Here is a 12,229-nt window from a genome sequence, read left to right as displayed (position 1 = left end):
AAAAGAAACACATTTGTTTATATGGGTAGCTCTCACTAGCTATCACTCTCTATTTACTTTGTAGAAATCCCCAGGGAGGTAACCTGTCGAGAAGGGCCTCTGGAGGGACACATGGATAGAGTGATTACTGAAGAGTTCCTAAGAGCACTGAGAAATTCACTTGCATTAGGAGTTACTAATATGTCTGAAGCTCTCAATGATGAGCCATTTGAATTTCTAAGATCAAAGAAAGGTAATTGATGCCACGTGGCCTGGCTGCTAGTGACCCTGCAAATCAGTGCTTTGCTTCTGCTATTCTGTTGGCCCTGTTAGGAGTAGCAGAAACATACAGGCAATGACCAAAAAACAAACAAACAGAGAAACAAAAAACTCTCCACTATTCTCTACTTTAAAGATAAGAGCCCCAGCTGAGTAAACTTAAATCCAAACAGTTTCTGGATAAAGATAGAAATTTCACAGTACAGTCGGCTTCTGTATCTGCAGATGCAGAAACCAATCTCCCACAGATATCCAGGGACGAGACTATACTCAGGTACACAGAATACAGACATAATCCAGATTGCTGATTATTTTATAATTCAGCCTGAACATAATTATAAAATAAATAAAATGAATGCAGGATGGTAGAAAGGGAAGTAAGAGGAGCAAATGTCTCACTTTATTGAGATGTCTCCAATGCTTCCAATAATCAGACTATGCTATCCAATTCCTCAAGCCATTTTTATTTCTCAAGTATGGAGGTACTGGATTTACCTTCCTCTTTAGAGAAGGAAATCCCCAGCCTGATCATACCAAAATTGAATGAGTGGAACAGACTGGTCAATTAGGGATGTAACAGTAACTCTTGGGAGATCTAATTTTAGCTTAGATCAAAACAGATTGCTACCTCATAATCTTCCTGCTTTATATAGGAAAGGAATTATGAGTCAATTTCTGGTAGTTCACTTTAACATCTACTGATATGCCACCAATATTGCTTTTAATCACTGTATAACTCCCTTTTTTACATTCCCCTTGCCTCCTATCTTCTGCACAGGTAACAATAAGTTATTGCATTAACACATTTCTTCTTATTTATCCAAAATCTCAGGTAGCAGAGAGAGATGATATTCTGAGTAGAAGTTATTTCTACCACATGGAAGAGAATTTTTTCATGTGTGTAAGATGATTTATACATGATTATATATATATGGTTTATATATGCTGAGATATGTGACATATATAGGCACATATACACACAAATATACTTTTACATATATACACATATATGTATAAATATACATCTATGTAGATAATATTAATCAGTAGGTTTTAAAGGGATTTTACATTTTAATATGGTGACCCTATAAACGTACACAAAGAAAAATAACTGAAGCAGATATGTCTCAAGATTCTTATTTATGGATGAAAATAAATCATCTAACAACTAACACTGATGCCGATGAGCTAACAAGAGGCAATTTAACAGATGAGGAGATGCTAACTGTAGCAAGGAAGATGAATCTAGAAGCCAGGAGGCAAATGAGAAAAGATGTCACCATGTGCATACAATTGAAGTGATTTTTTTCCACAACAATGAAATGATATCCCAAAATTTTGCCCTGCAAATGACAACTAAAATAACACCTATCAGAATCAGGGAGTCTTTACTTCTGAATCAAAAAAGCAAAATGAGAAACACATGAACTCTTGCCTTTAAAATAGTAATTTGTGGCTTAAAATATTACTAGCTTAAACATAGCATTTTAATTTACTGACCCATATTTAATCGAAATATTACTTTCAAATTAGCTTTATACCTGTTAGAAATCCATTTGGTTCCATTTTTCTCATTGAGTTCACTGTGACATCATCTCTGTACTCTCTTAGGTACAATGAATAGCCAGACATGCTTCTGATTACCTCTCTCATTTTCTGCCATCCTACTATGAGTATAGGATCAGTGACACATCAGCAATATCCAATTGACACATTTTATTAATATTTGATTCAGAATGCATCTACATAAAATCACTTCCTGAGGTGCCTTCTGGGCAACCCACTGGTATTTCGACCTTCTGCTTAACAAGACAAATATTAAACTCAAGACTATTACTATTAGGAGGAGTTATTAGGTACTGCTATTGAATTGAGAAAATTTGTTTTATACAAACATTTGATGTTTTAGGGACAAAGAGAAAGATAATGGAAGTTGCTGTTCAATACATTGGAAAAATATCTAAATAATTAAAAAGGCTTGAAATTATACTAAACTAAAAGAGAAAATGTGACAAAAAGAAAGTTACAAATGTGTTGAACTTTGTAAAGCTATAGGGAAGCCACTGGAGGGTTTCATTTAGAGGAATAGTATGATCCAACCCACATTTCAACAGCACTACTCTAGCTGCTGTGTTGCGAACACACTGAACAGTTGGCAGGTTACTGCAATAATCCTGGTGAAAGAAGAGGGTGGTAGTGGATGAGTGAAAGTGGTTTATTTCGGATAAGTAGAGTCAAGAGTATATGAAGACAGATTAGATGTGGGGTCTGATGACAGGAGTAAAAGAATGCCTTCAGGTTTATTGTCTAAAGAAGTTAGAGCACAAAGTTGCCATTTCTGAAACGAGCAACAATACCAAAGGGATTGATTTTGAGGGAGTATCAGAAGTTTATCTCAGACTTCAGATTGATATGCTTATTAACTCTCCTGGCAGAGGCTTCAAGTAGACATATATGAGAATCAAGTTCAGGGTAGAGATAGGGGTTAAAGATAGAAATCTGAGAGCCATCAGTATGCTGGACAGTATTCTAGTCATGAGACTAAATGAGTTCCTCCCAAGAGTAAGTACAACTGGAAAAAAAAGAAGACAACTAAGAACTGAAGCCTGGAGCACTCCAAAGTTTAGAGGCTGGAGAGAGGTGAGAGATCCAATAAGAGACAATGAAAATGCAGGAGGAAAATCAGATAATGTATTTTCTGAAAGCCAAGTGAAGAAAGTGTTCCAAAAAAGAGGAAAGGATCAAAAATGCTAAGTGATAATGCTCTATCTAGGAGGATGAGGACTGAGATCTGACCCGTAGACTTAATCATGGTGGAATGATTAATCACGGTGAGAGTCTGATTAGCTTTCAAATGGCTTCAAGAAAGAATGAAAAGAGGGTAACTGGGATACCAAGATTAGACAATTCCTTCAAGGAATTCTGCAGTAAAAGGACAGACATGGGATTGTAGTGAGGGAGGAATGAGTTCAAAAGAAAGTATTTTAAATGCAGAAGAATTAACTGCATTCTTGTTGGCTTATGGAAAATCTAGTGGAAATTCTCCCCGGCACCCTAAAGGAAATAAAGAATTAAGGAAGGAAGAAAGGAAGAAATAAAGAATTAAGGAAGGAAGAAAGAAGGGAGAGAGAACGCGAGAGGGAGGGGGGCGGAGAGACAGAGAGAGAAAGAGAAAGAGAGACAGAGAGAGAGAGAGAGAGAGAGAGAGAGAGAGAGAGAGAAAGAAGGAAAAGAGAACTGTTAGAAGCAATATTTTTGAGAAGAGGCCATAATGTAGTATACAAATGAAGAAGCTGGCTTCTGTAAGTAACAAAGACAATTTATCAATAGTGATAGAAAACCTAAATTTGCAAAGATGCAGCTGTGAGTTAATATGTATCAGGAGCACACTGAAACTTTTTCTATTTCTATTTCATCAGTAAAATAGGAAACAAAGTTATCACCTGACAGAAGGGATGGGAAGAGATGAGGACTATTTGATGAGAGATTTAAAAACAGTCATCTAAGAGACCAGGAAAGTAAACGAACCTGTGGCACACTGTATGACTGCCTGGCAGCATATGGGCCCACTGAGGTTAATAGCCATTCTGCAGTTATCTTCTGCCCTAGACAGAGAAGCTATTATTCCCTTTTCAAATCACTTATAAGAATAGAGCAGGAAGTAAAAGTATACTCTTCTGAGCACCTATTCATAGGAATTGATAATATATATTTTTTTCTTCTCATAGAAGTGTCCATTTAATCTTACTTTTTGATTTCTGTCTAGCTTGTTCAGTTTAAAATAAGTCTTTTTTTTTTTTTTTTTACTAAACCATTTTGAAAAAACAAATTATCAAATGTGGCAGTAACACAATAAAACTGATAATAAATCTGTTGTTAAAAAACTAATAAAGTGATATTTGTTTCCAAGAGAAACAGTAAAAACATTATATCGTAACAAGGAAAAGGGTTGAGGCACCAAGAATGGACCATGTCTTATACATTATCTTATCTCCAATGCCTAGTGAAGCACCTGATAATCAATACTTGAGAAATGTATTAAATAAAGGAATGAGTGACCAAATAAATTACAAAACCTAAAACGAAAATGGCAAACTATAATGACTGATTAAAAATTAATGTAGGAAAACATGAGAGTAAGAGATTGAAAACAGTTTGGGTTAAATGAAAGATATGAATTAGTGAGAAAAGAGACCAGAATTATATTCTCAAGAGTCTCTTCTTGAAAAGTACTTAATATCATTCCAACATTTCTAACAGCAATAGATTAGGTTACACAGAGAAAAATACAAAGGCAAAATTTGTAAAGTGTTTTATAAAGACAAATATTAAAACTAAAAGCTCCTTCATGCTTTTTCTCTTTCCCTAACCTCTAAGTAGATTTTAAAAAATAGAATTTCTTTGCTTATGCAATTGTAAGACATAATGTGTACATCAAACACTGGATAGAAATAAAAATGATGGATATCAATTGATGGCCTCTAATGATTGTTTTGCATCAAATAAATGCAGGGAAAAGTAAATGACATATGAAGTCTCATATGGAAGAAAAAAATCTTATTTTTCAACAATCACTTCATAGAATATAACCTTTGTGAAATCGATTTTGTTATTTCTTTCCAAGGCAAGGCTGACAGTATTATAAAGGAATTCATGCAGATATAAGATTTAACTTCTCAAATTAATGAATAGCTTAATCATATACCTTCATTTTTTATCTTAGAATGCTCTAGTCTAAAAACTGTTTGAATTTTCATTGCTCTTATGAAGAAGTCTAAACACCCAAACTTGAGCTACGCTAGCATTATATCTGAACTTAGTTTACCTGTCTAGTCTTATTTCTGCTGACTCTTGCCCTCGCATTCCAAATCTCAGGCATCCTTGAACTACTCACAGTTCTTTAAATATAATTTGCTCCTTCTTGCCTCTGTTGTTTTTTAGGTCAAAAATATTCTTCTATCACCCAGCAAACACATATTGATATGATACTTCATAACTTGCTTTAAACATCATTTTCTTGGAAGGGTTTTCTTGCCTATGTGCTAATCTAGCAGGCTACACACTCATCTATTTAGCTCCTATTCAATTATCTGTATACTTGAATATATTCTCTAAAAGTTCATAAACTCCTCTAAGTTGAATATATGAATTTTTATTTCATCATATTTATATAATGTATACTATGTTTATATTTCAAGTCTTGAGCACATAGGACTTACGTATGGCATACAGATACTAAAAAATATTACTCTGTTGAATAAAGTTCTATGCCTAGAATTTATCAAAAAAACATATAATTCCTTTTTCAAACCAAAAAAAGAGAGAGAGAGAGGGCGATATTCTGAAAAAAATTATTTGGCATCAACAAATATTAGCTTAGTATAAAACAAAAATAAATGAAGACTTACAAAGAAATAGGTGTAAATATATTCATGTACACAAGCTGAGTGAAAAACAGTATTAATCTCTTTTCTTAATAATTTCTTTTAAAACTATAACAAAAGCACTAAAATAACATGGTGTTTGATGGCAAATATTTTACCTTGTTTTAGATCAGCATTTCTTGGAACTTCCAACAGATAGCAGTTTGGTAAAGGATATGATGAAAACATTGGCCAAGGATATGGATCATCACCCTAAAAAAGAAGCAAGATAGATGACTTTAGGATGTAGTTAAAAATATTATTGAATTTTAAGGCTTTCTGAAATGTCATTCATTGAAATTGGCTTTTGTTTCATAAAAATTCTAGAGATGTAGCCTAACCAAAAACTATTTGATATTACGATCTTGCTTTAATGGAGAACAATAATGAAATAGAAACAACATTAAATAAGCAGCGAAGACGAATATACGGCAACTTCTTCTAGTAACTAGGACTGATAATAATGGCTTTAGTATTTTTTTCATGAAAGGAAAACTATGATCTTCAAAAGAAACTTGTATTTCCTACATTGCTTACAAAATTGTTTCTCTTATGCTGTCAATCATTTCTATCTCATCCATCCCAGAGTGACAGCAAGATGTACAAAATAACAATAAAAAATTAAACCCTTTGAGAGAAAACCAAACTATTAATGTTGATGGAAGGAGAGGTACATAATATTGTCAATTAAATACAAAAGATTAATCTAATAAAATTTAGGTGTTATGAAAGAGAAAGACATCAAAAGTAAAAAATTCAAAGACACAAGTTTGACAACTTTTTAATAAAAGAATACCCTACTCTACAACATAAACTTGTACTCATGACTCCCTGCTATGAAGAATATTATTTTTGTTTAAGTATTTACTTGCATCCTAAAGTTTTTCTAGTAATAAAAGTTCAATTCTGTCATGTAGACATTTAGAAGTTGTTGTTTAGTATCATCTGAGTTTGGCTACGTTTCTTCAAAATGTATCAGAAAAATATTTTCTCCTTTTCTTTACCCCACTTACCTTTTCTAGTATCCTAGGAGGTAAAATTCGTTCCACTGGCCCACCAATAAGATTCATTCTAACAAGAAGATGATTTCTCTCCACCGATAAGCCATCAATTATAAAATTCCTGGACAATAAATATATCAATTTTGTTATCTCTTTAATTGGATAGAATTTAAAAATCAAATCAGTGAAATGTAAAGAGAAAAAGCAGAAAATTTTCTACAGAAAAGTTTGGAAAATAGATTATCAATATATTACTTAAAAAGAACTAAATTCATTCTTTATCTTAATTTTGCTAGAGAGCAAAGACTTGACAGAGATATAATTTTTATAATGAGAAGAATGGGATTAATAAAATAATATTTCCTTGACAAATGTGACTGCATTTAAAGAAATGAGGTTAAGACAGGCATTATTTTCACAATGACTTTATCACATTTTTAGTCAATATTCCCTTAAGTTCTAGACTCAGTGCCTTAAATTCAAAACCTACATGTTGCTTTTAAGCAGCTCCACACTTCCTGTAGCTGTTAATATCATCCTTCTATATCAAATCTAGAGTACTGAGCAATGTGCCTTATCTTCTGTAATTTTCTAAGACCCATATATAATGGAAACATACTTTTTTGAAAATTACAGACACAAAAACAATGCCACCATTGAATTTACATTCAGTAAATGTCAGCCAAATGAGGTAATGGCAAGTGTGTTATATTAATAGAAAAAAACTATCAAGATATGACCATAACCTCATTTTGCAATAATCAGAATTTATGATTATAATTAATATAATTAAGAAAATGAAGCAAAGAGATCCTCTATAAGAGACACCAAATCAAACATTTCATTTAATGGATCATCTTACATATGCAGACTGAATTTAAAGGTGATACACGTTCATGCAACAATTTAAAAATTCAGGGCTTAACTAAAAAAAAAAAAAAAAAAATCAAAACAAAAAACTGAACAAAAACTTAGAAAGTAGTACTCTGCAAGTGCTCCCCAATCTTTCTGTGATATTTTCTTCTGTCACTATCTTTCTGTGACATTTATGCTTTAATTGCTTGTTACTCTGTTATTTAAATCTATTGAATTCAGATAGTGAAAAAAAACATTAAATGAACTATATAGAAAATTACTGTCTTAACAGAGCATTGGTAAAAAAAACAAAAAACAAAAAACAAATTGCTGTTATTATCATGTCTTAATAGGCTTTTTTACCTGTGGCTCTCAGAGGTCTCTATGATATTTTCTTCTTGAGCATTTAGTAATATTTCAGATACTTGATACTGAGCCTCTAATAGAAGAAGAATGTCTAGATTACAGCATATAACACTTAATAACCTACATAAAGAGAAAAAATAAAAAGTAGATTTTATAAGTTTAGAGGCTTTCTTGGTATCTCAAATACCTACATATAGAAATACAAATTTGAAGAAACCATCAACAAGGCAAAGAAACAACCATTTGAATGGGAGAATATATTTGCAAACAATGCCTCCAATAAGGGTCTTATGTGCAAAATATATAAAAAACTCATACAATGCAAATTAAAACCACAATGAGATACCCGCTCATACTTGTTAGAATGGCTATCATAGACAGGACAAGTAATAACAAATGCTGGAGAGGATGTGGAGAAAAAGGAACCCTTATACACTGCTCATGGGAATGTAAAATGGCACATTGGCACTATGGAAAACATTATAGAGGTTCTTCAAAAAACTAAGAATAGAATTATCATATAACCTAGTAATCTCTCTTCTGTGTATTTACCCAAAAAACCTGAAAACATTTATCCGCAGAGATATATGTACCCCTATGTGCAGCATTATTCACAGTGGCCAGGACATGGAAGCAACTGATGTGTCCTATGATAGAAGACAGAATAAAGAAAATGTGGTACATATATACAATGTAATATTACTCAACCATAGGAAATATGAAATACTGCCATTTGCAACAACATGGATGGATCTCGAGATAATCATGCTAAGCGAAATAAGTAAGATGGAAAAAGTTGAGAACCATATGTGTGGGATGTAAAACTGAAAGCAACAAACAAACATGACAAACAAACAGACTCATGGACATGGACGATGGATTAGTAGTTACCAAGGGGAAGGGGGGAGTGGAGAGGAAGGTAGGGATACAAGGGGTCAAATATCTGGTGATGAAAAGAAATTTAACTTTTTGTGGCGAACACACAATGCAATATATATGAGGTATTGTTGAATTGTATACTTGAAACTTATTTGATTTTATTAACCAATGTCATCTCAATAATTTTAATAAAAAAATTTAAAAAAGATAACATAGCTATTTCAGATACATTTTTAATCAATTTGAATAGTAATTGACTTCAAAAGTTTTTATTAAAATATTATTTTAAAACCATAAGTAACTTTTAATCCAGTTCTTTAAAATTATCTAACTCTAGAAATACATTTTTTTTCTCAACAGCTACTTAATTTAAAAATTAGTTAAAGAACATTAGCAAATCCATAAAAATGGCAATTGCCACCACTTTTAATTCAGTAATAATTACAGAAGGAATGACAGAATCGTTTTGCTACCAATCCAGGAAATGCTCATTAGGTGAAATGTCAACAGCTAATTTTATAACATTCAGATAAAGCTGAGAACACCTAATACACTGATCTATCTTAACATTACTAAAAGAGAGACAAGTAAAAATCTTGTGGCTCCTATTGTGATGCAAGAGGATGTAAACTGCATCACCTATGAAATATTCTTGCCAAGAAAACAGAACCGGAAACTAACCAATCCTAGATATCTCACTATCAATTTACATAAAATACGAGAATCAGAGAAATATTTTAAAATCTACTGCAAAGAAGAAACAGTCAGCCAAAACCAGAATTTAGAAAATAATACACAATTATGTATTATTTCTCCAAGAAAAAAAAATGGAATAATAAAGGGAATAAAGGAAGTTGTAAATCTAAAAAAAAATATCAAGCAAATATGAAGGTTCTGTTTTGATCGTGATTCAAACAATGGAAAAGTGCATTTGGACTCGAACAAGAAAATACATGATAAGTAGTATATGAGATCAGGAAAATAGTGTAAATTTTGTTGGATATAACAATGACATGGAGGTAATGATTTTTTTGTTTGTTTTTTGTTTTTGTTTTTTTAATGAGTCTTTATCTGTTAGACGTACTACTATATTGTTTATAGGTAAAACAGCGTGGTATCTGGAATTTGCTTTAAAATACTTAAGGAAAAACTATGTATGGAAGGGAGAGAGATGTGAAACAAGATTGGAAAAAAATGTTAACTGATAAAGATGAGTGATGGGTACATAGAAGGTTCATTATACTGCTGCTCATTGTTTTTATATGTTTAACAACTCTATAATAAAAAGTATATCAAAAAAGATAATGTGAAGGGGAAAGGGAACATTGGGTGGCTATGGTAGACTAAGAAGTGAGGGATGGCTTCTCTGAAACGTGGCATTTGAGGACATAGAGGATTCAAGAAGAAACCAACTTTCTAATTATACAGCTAGTGATTTTTCTTAGAGAAATATTCAAACATGAGCACAGGGTCCTACATACAAGGATATTTATTGTAGTGTGTTCATAATAGCAAAAAAAAATGTCCATCTATAACAATTAAGTTTAAATGTTTGGGGTACATTTTTACAGTGGTATACTATGCAGATAATAAAACGGGGCAGCTATATATGTTGTGATAAGGAATTATCTCCAAGACAATGTTAAGTGAAAAAAAAAAAAAAAGAGGCATAAAGGTTGTACATAGTGGAATCACTTGAATAAAATTGGAGAAACATCTGGATACACATATAAATACGTATTTGTTTTTATATGTTAGCTCTGCGGAAGTTAGAGAGGGATCTGAGAGACTGAAAAAAAACATACTTCTCACTGTATATCTTTTAAGGTATTTTAATTTGGGTGCAATTGGATGCTTTACTTATTCAGTAGCATCCACAGAGAGAAAAAATTGGCAATTCAATATCATTTCCCAGAACCTGACAAAAATAATCAAATGCATATGAAACTAAGAGAAAACCTACTATTATCAATTTAGAGAAATGTTCCATACTTAGTTTATTAAAGTAAAAATACTTTCCTAGATACAATAAAATGGAACCAAAATAAAAGAATATTTAAATGTTTAGTTTAAAGATGACAGCATAAACTGACATTTCCCTTTTCTCATCCTAGAAGTAACCTCGAGGATTGAGCAGGGGTGGAGGCATAGCATAGTACCAAAAATTTTAGCCAAAATGAGTTGAAGGGCAGGTAAGGGCAGTTAAAATAGGGCAAATACTGCAAGCAGAGGTAAAGAAATTGAGAAAAGATATCATGGCTGCCATTAATGTGAAAAGAATGTAAAATAAGACTGTCAAGTATTTAGATACACACACACACACACATATATATGTATACATATGTGTGTATATATGTGTGTGTGTGTGTGTGTGTGTGTGTGTGTGTGTGTGTGTGTGTGTGTGTGTATAAAGAAAAACTAATTTCTAAATAAAAACAAAACTTTTTTTCAAAAGTAAGAGTATACTCAGGATGAAAAAACCTAACCCTCTTTGGCAACAGTGGAAATGGAACAAAGGACAGCAAGAGGGTCCCCGGTCCTACTGTAATTCTTACTAGTAGAAGGAACAAGATGGAACAAGGAGTCACAGACAAACCAATGATTAATTACTGGTTATAGGTTATAGACAATTATTAATAAATAAAACTGACTACCTCTTTGGTAGAGTCAGCGGGGACAGCACAAAAAAAGGCAACGCACACACTCACACATATACACACACACAGTTTCCATCGAACACTTGAAAACTATGACCAAATAATTTTCCATGAATTAAAAAGAAGTTATATAAATGTATCAAATCAATAGTTGTACAATGTATACAATGTTGTATGTCAATTATATCTCAATTAAAAAAAAACAGTTTAATAAAGAAATAATCTCCATTAAGCTCTCTGCACAAAACAGAGCACAGGGAAGAAAGAGCAATACAACTAGAAAAAATAAAACATGAATTGGCAGAACTAAGAACTATAAAAAAAATAAAATAAAATAAAATAAAATAAAATAAAATAAAAACAACCTGTCATAAAAATTAAAGCGCAACTGGAAACAGCAAAGAAAAAAAAAAAGAGCAGATGCTGCTAAAACCATTATAAAATGGTATGGGAAACAGAATGAAAGTATGGAAAATACAATGAAAATAAAAAGTTTAAATTACTGATTTCTTAGTATACCTTTAAAGATATTAGTCAAGAAATACTGAGAGAAAAGAAGCCACAAATCTAAGTATGTAAAGTGTACAACAGGTCCTAGGGTAAATTGAACAAAGAGTCAACACAGAGATAGAGCCTAGTAAAGCTATCAGACTTTAAGTGTATAAAAAGAACAATTGGGGTAATCAGGGAAAAAGATTAACTCACTAAAAGAATGAGTATACACGTGGGTGGGGGGTGCTGAAATCAAACTGTTCTCAGACACATCCACTACAACATTCAATACTAGCAG

The 12,229-nt window shown here is 32.3% G+C and overlaps 1 protein-coding gene across 1 annotated transcript in view; it reads right to left on the bottom strand.

Moving 5' to 3' along the window:
• TBC1D32 (TBC1 domain family member 32) overlaps positions 1-12,229 on the bottom strand; it is a 174,437-nt gene that overhangs the window by 57,324 nt on the left and 104,884 nt on the right. Inside the window, exons 24-26 of the mRNA XM_011358802.2 lie at positions 7,901-8,023; positions 6,695-6,803; positions 5,801-5,894 (exon numbers count right to left, since the gene is read on the bottom strand). Coding sequence (XP_011357104.1) covers positions 5,801-5,894; positions 6,695-6,803; positions 7,901-8,023 — 326 coding nt within the window. The remainder of the gene's footprint in view (positions 1-5,800; positions 5,895-6,694; positions 6,804-7,900; positions 8,024-12,229) is intronic.

This window comes from Pteropus vampyrus, unplaced genomic scaffold (assembly GCF_000151845.1).
Source record: "Pteropus vampyrus isolate Shadow unplaced genomic scaffold, Pvam_2.0 Scaffold43, whole genome shotgun sequence".
Classification (NCBI taxonomy): Eukaryota; Metazoa; Chordata; class Mammalia; order Chiroptera; family Pteropodidae; genus Pteropus; species Pteropus vampyrus.
Note: the sequence above shows the minus strand (reverse complement) of the source record. Positions and strands in the feature narration are given on the sequence as shown.